General features: G+C 39.4%; 1 protein-coding gene across 2 annotated transcripts in view; it reads right to left on the bottom strand.

The window, feature by feature from the left end:
- Window positions 1–13,631, bottom strand: part of GXYLT1 (glucoside xylosyltransferase 1) — a 49,096-nt gene extending 35,465 nt beyond the window's left edge. Inside the window, exons 1-2 of one of the 2 annotated variants that reach the window (XM_028532924.2) lie at window positions 13,350–13,631; window positions 5,332–5,424 (exon numbers count right to left, since the gene is read on the bottom strand). In XM_028532924.2, the coding sequence (XP_028388725.1) occupies window positions 5,332–5,424; window positions 13,350–13,570 (314 nt within the window). In that variant the 5' untranslated portion in view covers window positions 13,571–13,631. The remainder of the gene's footprint in view (window positions 1–5,331; window positions 5,425–13,349) is intronic. The other variant, XM_028532925.2, reaches the window with a different exon arrangement.
- Between the last annotated feature and the right edge of the window lie 2,522 nt (window positions 13,632–16,153).

The following is a 16,153-nucleotide window of genomic DNA, read 5'->3' as shown; positions in this document are numbered from 1 at the left end:
GCCTTCATTTTTCTATTTTGCAACCATACTGAACCAATTTTGTGAGCATCCTGATTACCAGTGTTTTGAACTGTGCATCTGATAGGTTGGCTACCTCTTCATTGCTTAGTTGTATTTTTTCTGGAGCTTTGATCTGTTCTTTCATTGGGGCCATTTTATTTTTTTGTCTTGGCGCACCTGTTACTAGTAAGGGTCGGAGGCTTACGTGTTCAACAGGGAGGGGCCACCCACATGGCTGTGTTGTGATGCTGTCTGTGAGGGAGGGGTCCTAGAGGGAACAAGGCCGCTTGCTCCGCTCTCTGCTGGCTTTCAGTCACTTCCCCCACTACCCACAAGCAAACTGGGCCCTTCTGGTGCTGACTCCCAGGTGGGTGGGTCTGTGTATGTTCTAGGATCCTGTGGGTCTCTCCAACAAACTCTCCTCTGAGGCTGGGCGTTTCTCCCGCTGCCGCCTCAACCCACACTGTTTTTTTTCAGTCAGGGACTTTGAGGTTTTATTTCCCTGAGTTGGGGCCCTGGGTTGCTCAGTCTGTCTCACTCCCCAGTTGTTCCTCCCCGTTTATCTGCACTTGGATGTGGGACCGCCCACTCCACCAGTCACCGCCTTGCTGCAAGTCCTCTGTGCCTGGCTACCCATCTCCACCCTTCTTACAGGTCTGGGTGAGTATTTCTCCTTTACCTCCTTGGTTGTCAGACTTCCATACAGTTCCCTGTCCTGTCAGTTCTGGTTGTTTTTTGTTTTTAAATTTATTGTTGTCCTTCTTTTGGTTGTGTGAGGAGGCACAGTGTGTCTTACCTATGCATCCATCTTGGCTGAAGTCTAAAACAAATTAAATTTCCTATACCAATTACTTAAACAAAGAACTTGTAGTTTGACAAGATGGAAAACTATCTTCAGAAACACTAATGATAATTTCCTTAATGTAGAACTTAAAAAATGTTTTTCCTCTTACTATGAAAAAAAAAAGATGTGCTGAATTATACTAGGCAAAGCTACTTTAAAAAGTTGAACATAAAATCGCTTTTGAAACAAAATACAATCCTTAAACTCTTCATAATGTTATGCAGGCATAAAAAATAAAATCTAAAAATTCTACATTAAATATAAATATTAACTGCTAAAATATAACTTTAAATAGCCTGCAAAAATATATTTCTTAAAACTAGCATGTGCCCACTCAGGAGAAGGCAGGTAACACTAAATTCATCTATAACCACAGCCTCCGTGAACTGAAAATCAATAACCACAATAAAGAAAAAGATTACATTTTTTAAAAGCTCAAGTCATTGAAAAATTAGCACATTAAAACAATATTTGTAATACTAAAATTAAAACATTGAATAAAAAGAAATAAAATTTTAAATGAAACAAATTATGAAAATATTTCTAATCCATGGCAAAAGCAAAATATATAGTTCTAAGAGTTCATAGAATATGTATTAAAAACTCAATAGGCAACATCAATACAGAAAAGATTAAAAAGCTAAATAAATATGGAAATATGTTCAACAAATAATAAAATATAAATTAGCAATAAGCTATCATTTTACCCTAACATGTGACAAAATTACAACTCCCAATAATGCTAAGGTTATGGTGACACCTGTACATTCACACAATGCTGGAGCAGACTTAAATTCATATTAGTTTTAGGACACAATTCAATGATATAATTCATTCTTTCTAATGAATATGTGAACTCCTTTCATGTGCTAGACATGAAATAAGCAGAAAAGCGAAAATCCTGACCTCACACAATTTCTAGCCTATTGTGAAAAGACAGAATTTAAAAATATTTAATAAGACATCCTGGTAACTGCTTAAATAGAAAAAAAAATGAGATTGCTCAGGAAGCTTACTACACAAACATCTACACTGGTCAGAAAGTGCTGGGGAAAATCATGAGTAATTTACTGGTTGCCAAGCACCTTGCTAGGCATGGGGCTTACATATTGAACACCACATGGTATCCAGAAGTAGACTGAGAACCATAGCAATAGGTACAATAGTACAGAGGACACACAAAAGGCAGGAGCAGTGGGCAGGGAAGGGAGAGCACAGCAGCTGCATAAGAAGTGATAAGCACAGTAGTTAAGGCAACAGGAAGGAAGAGTCCATCAGGAACAACTGTGAAATTTGGCAGGTAGAAGAGTCACTGGGGACTGACATGTGGAAAGTCCATCATAAACCAAGATACAAACTACAGATGAGGGAAAGTGTGAGGAGGTTAGCCCATGATTTCACGTTTGAACAACAGTATCTGAGGCATCTCAATCAGCAAGGTAAAAATGTCACATATGCAGCTGGAAATACCATTCTGGAGCTCAAAAAAGAGCTCTGGACTGGAGATACCAGTGAAACAAATTATCCTCAGTGGGGAGAGAAAAGAGCAGAGCTCTAATGAATGTCAATGTTTAGGAGTCAGGAATAGTGAAAGGAGTCCAGAAGCAGAGAGATCAAAGAGCTGAGGACTCTGGTCTCCAGAGCCAGAGACTGGCACAGTTGAAATAAGCAAGTGGAAGCAGTAGTCAGTGTCAAACTGAGATGAGAAAAGTAAGACTAGGCCGAGAGGAACAATACAAAGGCTGGGGTAACTTCAACTGGGTGACTTCAGTGAGGGCGGGTTTGTAGTCAGATGGCAGGCACTGCTCGCAGTGGATTGAGGGGTGAAGAGCTGGTTGGGTGGGTGGTTGGTTGAAGGAAATAAAGCCAGAAGACACTCTTAGAAGAAGTTTGCTGGTGAAGAGAGTCAACAAGAATGCCTGAAGGAAAAAGGGTTAAGGAAAGCAAGCCTCTGTAGGGATTTTGCGTTTTGTTTTGTTTCAAGGACAGGAAAAACAGAAGAGGCAGAGCATTCTGACAGGCTGTTGGGAAGCAGTTGGGCAAACAGGTGGCTCAGTAGTAGATGCAGAAACAAAAACTAAGGGACATGCTTGCTCATCAGAGGTGAAAGCACTGCTGACGGGTGCTGAGGCAAATTTTCTTTTCTTTTTTTAACACTATTTAATGTTCACTGTATAATAAATTAATTGGGAGAAAATAAACCCCTAGATAAGCTTTACTCAAAATAAAATCACATAAAGAATTCAAAATGAAAAAGCTGAGACAGTCTCAGCTTTTCCTCTTCCCAGTCTCAGCACTTTTCCTCTTCCCAGGTGCCAGCTAAGTGCCCACTGGTACCAGGCAAAATGTGAGATGTAAGGGGATGATGGAAAAGGGGGATTTCAAAGAAGCTTTACTTCTTAAGGAGGCGGGGCAAACAAGACAAATTCTTAGAGTCAGGCAAAAATGAGGTATTACTTAGAGTACACACTGAAACGAAGGGTGAGAATGATATGGCAATTGTATGACATTCTGGCTTGGCTGCATGTTTGAAGAGAATGAGTAAATGTAAGAGATACTAAGTTCTAGGTAACAAACCAAAAATAGATATATTACAAGTAGAGAGTATGACAGAAAAGCCTAACTTTTGGTCCTGGCTGTATATCTCAGTTGGTTAGGGTGTTTAGATATGCCAAGGTTGTGGGCTCAATCCCTGGTCCAGGTACACACAAGGATCAACCAATGAATGCACAAATAAGCAGAACAACAAATTAACGTCTCTCTCTCTCTCTCTCCTCTAAAATCAACAAATAATTTTTTTTAAAGTGTAACTTTCAAAACCTCAAATTTAGGAAAGCAAAAAGCACAAGGGTATACATTATGTATTCATCCACATGTAATTGTTCTGGGAATACTTGGAAGTATTAACAAAATAATGAGCCAGAGAAGCCAAAACAAAAGGCATGAAAAGCAGAGGCTCCAGTATTCAGATGAGGTCCACTTCCCTGGGCCACTCTTGTAGCAGAGGAGGTAACTTACAGAAGGGTCCAAGTTGTAGAAGGGTCCGGGTGAAAGTTTTCAAACTCACCCAGCTTCTAGAGGGAGGAGGCTCATGTCAAAAGACTGGAGCTAGCAAAGCAGTGCTTGTCAATGCTCTACTCATTAACGAACTTGTACCAGAATGAAAGATACGGAGCCCCAAGTCTCCAAAATGATGAACAAGCTAAAGAATGAGATTGTCTTCCAAAAGGGTAAGAACATTTAAAAAAATCTGAGTAACCTGATAGGACCGATCCGTATTAGAACTTCAATCATTCCATCTTTCCAGAGCAATGTAATATAATTAAAATATCTGATTTCAACAATTCCCTTCCAGTAGTTCATGAAAGGCATAATGTATTGGGAATATAAGAATTTTAAAATATATACTAGTAATACGGATCAAAAGTCTGCATTAGCTCTTCCCACCTAGACTACTTTGACTCCTGCCCTTGAGTTTGTTCACAGTGCAGTTGCTCCCTCCACAAAGCCTTCCCTCAGATGCCTTAAGATGATCCTGCCTGATGACTCCCCTGTTCTCCCATCATCTCAGCTACAGTACCTCACCCTCTATTGTAAGCTCAGGTTTACCAGTGTGAAGATCCATCAGAATGCAAGCTCCAGGAGGATGGAGCCATATTAAACAGACTCACAGTCTGGTTCTCAGCACCTGGCACTATGCCTGGCAAATTATGTAAGTAAAATTAAAATTTAAATGAGTCACAAAACACAGTAAAAGTAGGTGACACTCAAATGTTACTTTTGAAGGGTGTTTCAGGCTAGTGCCTCCCTCTCCCCTGTCATTAGCTCAGGGAAATAGGCTGATATCCCATTCCTATCAATACTTGCTTGTTTCATTGCAAGTTAGAGCAGAAAAGGGACCTGAGAGGTCAGCCAATCCAATCCCTTCCTTATCTGGAGGGGTGGACAAAGCCAAAATATTAGGTAACTTAAAAGGTCACTAAACAATGTCATTATCATTTGCTCCTTCATTAAACCTTATCTCTATCCACCCATTCCCCAGTATTCAATCTCTCTGTTAATAACTAGCTTAATCCTTGACCAGCTGTCACCATCCGCCTACAAAATGTTTTCTTAGCATTCCAACTTTAAATTAAATAAATGTCATATATATTTATATATGCCTGGAAATGTCAGTGTAATCTATCTTAAACCACCAGTTTATTCACCTCTTACCTAAAACTGGATATAAATTCTAAGAACAATGATTTATCTATCATAATAATATCTAAAAGATGTTAAGAGTATTTTATATGCAGTATGTACTAAAAATCAGTGATAACTACAAAGTGGGAAAAATAGAAAAATTAGTCAGAAAATAAATCATTTACTTGTATGATAATATATTACATGAAAAGAAACATTTTTACATCCTATTTAGTATCAAAAATGTATCTACTATCTAATCTTACCTACACTGATCTACCAATTAAATATTAAGTGCCTACCTAAAAGCCGCTTCCCAAAAGCAGTTCATTCCACAAACATCAGAGGGCAGCATCCAATAGGGATTCCAGTAAGACAGAGAGATATCTTTACACCTAACAGAGTAAGACAGAAGAAATAGAGTCCTATGTGAGTATTTCACCTTAAAACTAACAAGGAATTTACTCAATAACACAGTAACTCACTATTCTATTTTACAGAAACTGCAGATCCAATTTTGCAACTTCAATATTGCTATGGTAACCTAAGGATTTTTGAAAATTGATTTCTCCATTACTTAGGGTAACATTATTTTAAGTAGAACTTTAACCTTAGGGTAGAATATACTACAGACTGGAAACCAGTTTCCTAATCAGGAACTCTCTTAATATATTAAAACCCCCTTCTCAGATGACACAGAAAATATGGAAATACTTCTAAAATTTTCCTTCATGAGCTACTCCCCCTAGAATAAAATCCATTTCAGCCAAACAAAATATTTGCTTATCCTAAAGCAAAACAAAAATGCCACAAATGCAGATAAAAAGGTAAGAGAATTACTTTAAATGTTTTCAAAATAATCCTTAATCAAAGCTACTCGTATGGTGTTTCAAACTGAAAAAATTAGATCACGCTGCTATTCAGTGGCTCAGTTTCATTATCTACACTACTTCAGTTTTGCTAAATTACACAAGCTAAAATGGAAGATATCAAATGTGTTCTTTCTTCTTCAATTGCAAGTTGGAGCAAAAATAAAGCAATGCCTCACATTACAAAAAGTATGTTTTTCATTGTTATTCTTTTTCAAAATAATCTTGTTTGAAATTCACTACAGCGGGGGCCTGAGTATTAAATTAAGCCAGTGTGAACTCAAGGTGAGGCGCTATGCCGGATCACCTCATACCCCATCACCATGCAGCTTTGTTTTCTCTCACTATGAATTTAATTATAAGTCGCTCTTCTTACAATGAAAGGTCTATGAAATTTCAGATTCACAAAGATCTCTGATCATACCTCTCACAAATGTCTATGCCCCATACCCAGCCTATTAAATGAATCTCTGAGAACAGGATCTGGCCCTGGTGGTTTTTAAAAATGTTGCCTAAAGTAATTGTGTATACTACTGCATAATAAACTACAAACTCTAAATTTTAAAATCAGTGGGGAAAAAAGTTACACTGTAATCTGGTTTTCCTTTAAAGGGACACCATTTTCAAACACAACATAAAATGTTACATATCTTAATATAAATGGCTGACAAATCAGAAAAAGAAACTGCATGCAGACCAATAAAACATACAACTTGATCAAAAATTTATGTTCCACTAAGGCACGGTTATGTATTGTTTTAAGTCTTGCATTTCATATCATAGACGGCTCAGTGGCTTGCACATCCACTGAAGCCTCGGGACAAACCTGTTCCAACAGGTATCTCCGTCTCTCAGAGACAGGCATCATCACTGCTTTCTTTCAACAGATCCACAACTTATTTATAACCAAACCTAAACAGAACCTTTGTTCCAGGAAGGAAATAGCTAATCTGGGAATTTCATCTCCTCATGTCTAACCTTACGAAGGTAGAACATGGAAATGGAAAATAAAGTCTCAAAGAAAATTACTCCCGAATTAAATTTTTCTATAAAAATCTCTTGAAAGTATGTAATAATATCATTTTCTGCTTCAACTTGCACTCCTCAATCCCTCAGCCCTAAGCAACCACACATCTATTTTCAGTCTCCATAGATTTGCCTGTTATGAGCATTTCACATAAATGGAATCATATAATATGTGGTCTTTTGAGTGTGATGTGATTTCTTTCACTTCATATAGTATTTTCAAGGTTCATCACTGTAGCATTTAACAGAACACTTCATTCCTTTTTATGGCCAAATAATATTCCATTTAATGAATGGGTATGCACATTTTGTTTACCCATTCATCAAGTGATAGACATATGCGTTATTTTCCAATTTTTGGCTATAATATATAATGCTGTCATGGCTATTCATGCACAATTTTTCTGTGAACATATGTTTGCAATCCTCCTACATGTATACCTACAAGTAGAATTGCTAGATCACGAAACTTCAAGGAAAAAGTCAAGTTTTAGGTAAGTTTTTTAAACATAACTTAATGCCAGAAAACACAGTTTATAGAAGGATATTTTGTCTTTAACGAAAATATAAAACATAAGCACTATTGAGTACACATGCTACTTTCTAAAAAAATCATGTAACACTGAGATGTGACTGGCAAAAGGTGGCATAAAGTTTATCTCCCAAATGTATATTCTCCTATGAAAAATCCATTTTAAAAATTAAGATACAGAGTAGAAATTCATTACATACAGTAACTGTTACTAACCTGGGGACAGACAGCACTTGTTTCAGGCCAGAAAAAAAAAATAATGAAGCTTAATACTGGAAAAGTCAAGGTAGTTTATCCAAGTTCTGGTTATTAATCGCTATTGCTTTTACTGCTTAAAACTATGAGAAATGGGATATTAGATACACAACATTCAAAGAGGTAGTAACTCTATTAAATATGTTTAAAGGGGCAACATTGTAAGCTAAGCTAAGTGGGAATGTCTTCAGTAAACACTGGTATCCAAATCAGACAAGTCCATAAATGTAGTTTTTCACTGGGAATCAAACTGAAATAAAACTTAACTGTGGCTCATTCTCAAATTTCATATAGTTTAAAGACTCTAGCTCTAGATGGCTTGTCTATAAGCCAATTAATCTTTGTTGTGATAAAAAGTTCTGTATTGTGAAAGTTCTGTATCGTGGTATACACACCAAAAAAGTTCTGTATCGTTACATGCACTTACATCTGTGATAAAATTGCATGAAACTACACATACAGATGAGTGCATATAAAACTGGTGAGATCTGAAAACTGATCTACGGGCTGTTCGATGTCAAATTCTTGGATTATAATATTGCACTATATTGATACATATAAATATTCTCAATATAGAGGTATTGTACTATGTCCATGTTAAGATTTTACTACTGAGGGAAACTGAATGAACATGGGGTATGCCAGCAACTTCCTATGAATTTACATTTATTTCAAAAGTTTTTAAAAAACTGGCCAAAAATAAAATCCCCCCAAATTTCAGTACTTGAAAAATGTTTCAAAAATCAAGACAGTTCATGCTCTAGATTAAAGTGAGTATTTAATACAATGCTCACCATAATATCAGTTCTCAAACTTACAAAGTTTTCTTTAAAAACTTAAAAGTTTACTTAATCTGATTAACAGGTCTTTTATACTTTTAAATTAAACTGAAAAAAGGTATTTTTCGTATCAAAATGTCCATGAAGCTTTAGTGAAAACATGCACAACTTAAGAGTCAGGGATAAGCCCAGGCATATCCAGCATGTGAATGTGGAAGCCTGAGTGAGGTGCACAAGCCAACAACACCACCGCGAGGCGTGGGTACCTGCACCGTGACTGTGCAGGAGAAGCAAAGATGCGGGCGGCCGGGAAGGCAAACCATGCCTGTGGGCCTGACACAACACCATTTTGTGAAGATCGGGCCTGGACTGCTCATTTTCAACTAAAAATTGTCTCCAGGCAACTTCAATTAATATCTAGTTTCTTCTTTCACAAATCTCTAATTTCAAGAATACTCAGGAAGTGGGAAAAGGACTGCTTACATACAAATGGCACTGAACAGTATTATCTAACAATTTCAAAAATAGGCTGGCATACACTGTTCACCCCCTACGAAAAATTCCCCCAAAAAACTGAATTAAAGTTTTACATGGAAAAAAAAAATGAGGGAAAAATCCTCTGGTTATCAAGTTCTTCTGTGAATGACAAAAGTAAAAACAATAAAGGAAGAAACTGCCTATCTAAATACATAAGAATTTTAAACTTCACGTGGTATACACGCCAAAAAAAGTTCAAGTCAACATGGGAGGGAGTACTGTCAACAAGTATGACTGATGATAATCTTAATGTTTTAGAAGAGGATTTCTAAATCAAAAGTATACATTTTCTCATTAGTCTCATCACTTTCATGTCCAAAAACATGGAACTATATTATCTTAATTAGTTAATTATTAGCCAGGCTTATGCTAAGCACTTTACACCTATGTGAAGTATGATCTTCAATGAACTAAAACAAGCGCAAAAATTGGCTTTATAGAAGATGTCTCCGCATTAACAAAGAGAAAAATTACAGTCAATAACACTGTAATAACTATGTGTGGTGCCAGGTGGATAACAGACTTATTGGGGCATCATCGCTTCATAAATTATATAAATGTCTAACCACTATGCTGTACACCTGAAATTAATATAAAATAATACTGTCAACTGTATTTTTTTTTAATTGTTTAAAGCAGAGATTAAAGTGACTTTAGTAACCTTCTTCACTGTTCACTGTCCCAACTCCTCTCTTCTTCAAAAATAACTGCAGGGAGGAGAGAAACAAAATTTCACCACCAAAAGCAGCAGGGTGAAAATAATGGTCAACCATTTTCAGTTAAAAGAGTGGTTCTCAATCTTTGGTTTTTAACAATAACCTGGACCCCCACTGCCAGGCATTTGGGCTTAGCAAGTCTGGACCTGTGCCTGAGCACAAAAACTGGGGGAAAACCCCTCAAAATTTAAATGATCAAAATCATCACCATATTAGTCACAATTTCATCATTCCAGGCACCATAGTTTGTAATCTACATAAGTTATTTCAATTCTCACAAACAACCCAGTATCACAGGTGCTGTTATGCCTGATGAGGCAATGTGTTCAAGTTTAACACAACCGAAGTGGCAAAGCTGAAATCTGTGTCTCCAAAACCCTTACTCTAAAATCTCAGTATATCCTACTAGTGTTTCCAGGACCCAGCGGAAATAACTCGATGGCCTGTCCAGATCTGAAAAGGGGCATGAGGCAACAACCTCCCTGCATGAAAATCAATCACAGAAAGGACACAAACAGTCTAGAAATGGTGTCACTGAAATGCTTAGTGTTTCTTGATTCCCCATGACCAGCGTGCTGTACAGACACAACAGGGTGAGATCTTGATAATCACTGTCAAGATTTGTCAGTGCAGTGTGGGAAATTAATCACCCGGAGAAGCTAAAGTGTCACAAAATGTTACATGACTCTTTTGCAAAAATATTGAGGCCTTGTAATAACAACTGCTTTAGGCTGAATACCTTAATACAGTTTGTATTAAGACTGTCCATACTGGACAGTTTAAGAGTCTATGAGGGAGAACCCCCACCCAGCATTCCCTCCTTTGAGGCATCACTCCTCTCCAACACCAACCATGTTATTCTCTCCACCAAAAGGATGTGCAAGTGACATGTGCAAGATGTGAATATCTTTCCCTAGAATTTTCTATTTCAGATTAAAGAAGAAACACTGCAAGGAATGGAAAGACTCCATGAACTGGCCTGCCTACAGTGGAAGAGCATGAGAGTCCCCAGTTCTTGAGGTCCATGGAGATGTCTGGGTATTTGTCCTTCAACTATTTTCTTCCAGCGACCCACAAAAGCCCATAAACAGCTGTTTTGCTTAAGTGAGTTTTATTAGATTTTGATCACTGGCAACAAACAACTCTATTACAAATTAAATAAGGTAAGTATTATTCACAGTTTTCAGGTGAGAAAACTGAAATAGAGAGGTAGTCAAGGTTTCACAGCAAACAGAGACAGAATGAGAACACAGGTTTGTCCGCCTCTAAGACCTGTGCATTTCCTAAATACCAAAATAATGGATTTGAACGGAATGCACTAATTAATAACTGATTTCACTAAAAAAAATTATTCCCATCATTTTATAGTTTTTATGAAACCTTGGAAAGACCTTTTCCAAATATTTTGTTGTCATGGAATTCTGTGCAACCAAAGTTTCTGTAAAAGTTGCCCATGCAACCTGCTAGGTATATAGAACCCTAGATCCCATGCATTAAATAAAAGAAACAATATTGTCTTAATCTTTCAGGTTAAGATGGCTTCAAAAAAGCCATGCAATGATAATCAAGTCCTAGTGAAAACAGGGAGATGATGTTTGCCTCATACCCCATTCTCCACTGATGAAACACTAGAGACTAGATTCTTATCACACAGCTTTGTAGAAAGAGCACTTGGAGAGCAAAGATACAGTTTTCATCCTGACTCAACGACAGATGCCCTATGAACCTTGGTCAAACACTTTAAACACAGGAAGAAAGGTTAAGGATACCTACTCCATATCCCACAGGAGCCAAAGAAGTTGCCTGAACTCTGTAACAATGTTATAAATGATCGTATCTAAAATGAAAAGTCCTGATGTCTTAGGAATTATCCTAACCTTAATCAAGTCCTAGGGTAAAAACATGACAATCCAACTTCCCCCTGTTGTTCCTCTGTGCACTTCTCCTTATGTATGATCAAGTACTTTGCTACATATTTACAAAGACTAGGGTTGTTTTTTTTTGTTACACCTTTAGTTTTAACTTACATGTATGCCCCTTTTAAAATGAGTTATGCTGCTCGGAGGACCTGTTATGTAACAGCTTTTTAATGGACTCTACCCTGACACATCAAACTTAAGATTGCAATAATGGCTCTACAAAATATTTATTAAGAAGGAGGTGTGTATTTTCTAAATGTCAAATAAAGAAATTTTGTTAAAATTAGCTGATCAAATAAATACAATTTATAAAAATCAGTCACAAAATAAAGTATATGTGAGATAGTTAAAAATGAATGTTATTCTATCAAATTGAAAAGCTAATCATAGTACAATTTAATTCAATGTTTTGATTGAAATGTTGCTTCTTTGTAATTCTAGCCAATAAAAAAATAATTTATTTTCCACAATTTTCAATGCTTCACAATAACATAACAGACCAAAAACCACTGCTTTTCATGAGAATTTTTCAGGATCTCATTCAGTTCTCCAAGTCGCTGCCTCTCCCAGGACAAATAACTGAGAGCTGACAAACCTGGCTCTGGAAGTAGTTCTGCTTTCATGAATCGTCCTGATGTAGGAATTCACCTGACTGTAATCAAATTATGGTATAGAAGCATGACAGTTTCCACACCCCTCTGCCCAAACGTCCCCCTTTCAATTTGGGAATGACCATCAACTCTCAAAACGACGTTAAACAGCCCACAGATGACTCTGCTCCCTTCTACCAATCTCCTACTTTCAATATCAAAGCAGCCTTCCCCACTTACTAAGGAAGCGCTCCGATGGCTCCCAGAGACGTGCCCACAAAGAGGAGAGTCTATTTTCAAGGAAGTGAAGACGCTCAGATTTTGTTAAGCATTCATAACGCGTTGCATTCTTTTCTCTATTTAAATCGCATGTGGATTCCAACTCTGGCAGTGATGTGTGTAAATCCACGTAAGTCATTCTACTGCTTTTTAACACCAATTTTTAAAGAAGAATGCCTCTGTCTGTCCCCTTTCACAAAAGACGTGAGCATGTTAAGTATCGCTCACCTTTCTAAAGTTGTTACAAGTTTCAGAACAGATTGTTTCCTAAAGAAAAACTCACAATCCGCATAAATGCTCTGTCCAGATTAGTCAATTAATAATGACAAATTTAAGCGTTAACACACAAAAACTAGACGTCTCATTCAGGAGGGGGTAAAAAAAAGATTGAACTAGGGCGCCAGCCCGATGTTTAAATAGCTCAACTTGAACACCATGGAAACAAGAGGGAATTCTCACTAGTCAGACAGCAAGAAGGCTTTTGTGGGGCACCTCTTATTTTGAAAGAATCTTTTTTAAAACTCAACTGCCAATTAAAAGTTGAAAATTAATTTTTTCCACTTTAAAAGGCGTGCAAGGAATGGGTTAGAAGGTAAACACAAATGCGTGGGGTGTCCCCAGGCTGGCGCAGCGCGAGATTCCCTCAATCACGCCCCGGGACTGAGGGAAGGAGGGAAAACAGGGAAGGGGTCCGAGACGGCGGCAAAGAAGCGGGAGGCGCGGGACAGACCGCCGAGCAGCCCCGACCAGGCCGAGCCCCGCGACCCCGCGCTCCCAACCCCGGCCTCGGCTCCCGCCACAGTGGAAGCGGCCCGTACCTGTCCCACCGGCCGGGATGCGCTGAGGTGCCTGCCTCGCCCGCCCCTCTCGCGGCGCCGCGTCCACCGCCCGCGATCCAGGAAGCCACTCCGGCCTGAGGCTTCCCGCCACTGCCGCCGGCTCCTTCCTCCAGGGACACGGCGAGCTGGCTGAAGGCGTAGAGGAGCGAGCAGAAGCCGCAGGCCAGGCACAGCACCACGATGCGCAGGTAGCGCCGCATCGCGCCGGTCCGCACCTCCGCCTCCCCCTTCGCCGCCGCCGCCTGCGCCGCCGCCTCTGCCGCGCCCGCCCAGTCGAACTGGAGGGGGAGGGAGCCGCACCGCGCAGCCGCGGGCGCAACAAGTCCCTCCTCCGCGGTGGCCGGGCGCCCGCCCACCCGCCCACCAACTTCGCAATCCCGGCCAGTGCCGCCGCCCGCCCCGCGGGCCCCTCCCGGGAGGGCGGGCCGCGACCGGACGCGCCGGCGCACTAAGCGCGAGAGGGCTAGGCGCCCGGGGGCCCTCTCCTCGAGTGCGGGCGGGACGCGGGTCTAGCCGCGTCACGGGAAGACGCTGACCCAGGAACTCCGGACTCTGAACTGCACGGGAGACGTAGGGCGCAACGAACAGGGCGTTGGAGGGTGTTGGAGACAGCTGACCCAAATTCAAATGACGGTTCTACTTGGTAGTGGGTGATGCTGAGCAACCTAAATTCTCTGAGCCTGTTTCTTCGTCTGTAAATAGAGACAATATCCTCATCACAGTGGGGTTGTAAAGATTAAATTGCTTAATGCACATAAAACGCTTTTCAGTCAGAAACCACATGATCAAGCCATTTTTCAACTCCATCGTCCTCAGCAGGGACATACATACCCAGCCTCCGAGTTTCTATAATGGTGTCTGTACGAGCCATTTCACCCACATACCTAATTATCTTGTAAAACTGTTGAGAATACTCATTTTGCCTCCTTAAGGAGGCTGTGCTTGTAAAGTTGAGGTCCTCTTTACATCTTTTTTACCTTCTTCGCAACTCATTTCTACCTCCAAAACAAATTTCGTAATCTTCTTACAGAGCATTCTCATCGGCTGTGCATTTCTTCTCCCTCTTCCTTAGTCATATTAACAGTTAATTCGCTTATGGAACATTAGAGCAATACTATGTGCCAAGTACTGTGTGAGTACCCTGGTGTATAAAGACGCCTTGCTGAAGTGTAGGGTGGGACAGCGGATACTTGTAAGTGCAATACAGACAATAGGATGTGAGCCTGTAAAGTGTGGGTACACACACAAAGGAGCAATCAGTTCTTATCTGGGTGTGGTCAAGAGAAACTTGATAGCTCCTTGGCCCGGGTCTTGAGGAGGATTGGAGAAGGGGAGGGGGGCGGGGCGGGGAGTAAGGGAAGTAATTCCATGCTGCGAGATCGATGAAATACGCTCTTGTGCTTAGGGGAACTGTGAGAAGTTTGATACTCCCAGCTAAGTGATACCAGCAGCTAAGTGAATGCAAGAGAGGATATGATCAGTGATAAGACTGTAGAAGTTGAAGGGGCCAGATACCTGAGTGCCTAGTTTAGGATGCCAAGGAATTTGAACTTAATCTGGCAGACAATGGTGAACCATTGAAGGGCTTTTTAAATTAGGAAGTAACATGATCACATCTGGCTTTTAGGGAGCAGATTCTGGCTGCGGTGTGAAGGCTGGGACAGAGATTGAGACTGGGGCCAGGAAGCATCTACAGTGCCCAATAGGGAAAGGAAGCTCCACACACACACACACACACACACACACACACACACTCTCTCTCTCTCTCTTCAGGGAGAAAAATCATGCTGTTCAAATTCCATTTGGAGCTCTAAGAGTTTGGCCGTGAGAAACAAAGCGGGGCAGTGCCATGTAACTTAACAATTCTCCACTTGAAATCCGTACACCATAAAAGTGCTGGCTCTGTGACCCTGGGGAAGTCATCAAATTTAAACCTGTCTCTTCCCTTATACAAAATAAAATGTCATGCCTTACCTGACAAAAAAATGAAAAACTAGGATTCTATCAAGATGTGTGAACAGAAAGAAAACATACACTTATTCATTCAATAAACATTTATTGAATATATTCTACATGCCAGACACGGGGCTAGAGTATACTGCCGGCAAAGGGGGGACAGGCAGATAAAAACGATGACAATATTAAGTTATCCTTCCACTACACCTTACAATTCTTAGGGAAATAAAGATAAACATAAGGAGATACAAAGTATTTATAAGAATGGAAAATAGATTTTGAGGTAGAAAACTAAAAGATACTGTACCAAGAAACTAGATTAAGAATCAGTACTCAAAGGATGTTTAAAGAGATGCTAACTACAGTCGTTTTCTATTTCAACAAAGAAACTAAATGTAGTGAAAATAAAGAATAATTTAATGACCCACAGATTGTTAAAATACTAGAATGGCAGTATTCATTTCTGCAAAACATTATGGGAAGAGCATATCCAGAAAAATAATCATCCATTTGCTTAACATCAGGATCCTGGACCATATCATCCCTTTAGGTTCCTTTTAATCCTTTGATTAAAAAGGAAATTCTGTTGAAAAAGTATATAAGGTATTCCAAAAATATAAGTGATCTTTGTATTACCCACACTGTCTTAGTAGTTATCTTGGAAGGTAAGGAACTGTGTGCATGCCCTTCTGATCATTTTTAGGATTCACATATTTTCATATTCCTAAAATTTAGTATCATAACAGGTAGGTTTTTTTTTTCATTTACTCTGTATATGTATGTATTCCTAAATCTATTTTTTTATATCCAGACCATTGTCTTACTTC

Source organism: Phyllostomus discolor, chromosome 2 (assembly GCF_004126475.2).
Source record: "Phyllostomus discolor isolate MPI-MPIP mPhyDis1 chromosome 2, mPhyDis1.pri.v3, whole genome shotgun sequence".
NCBI lineage: Eukaryota > Metazoa > Chordata > Mammalia > Chiroptera > Phyllostomidae > Phyllostomus > Phyllostomus discolor.
Note: the sequence above shows the minus strand (reverse complement) of the source record. Positions and strands in the feature narration are given on the sequence as shown.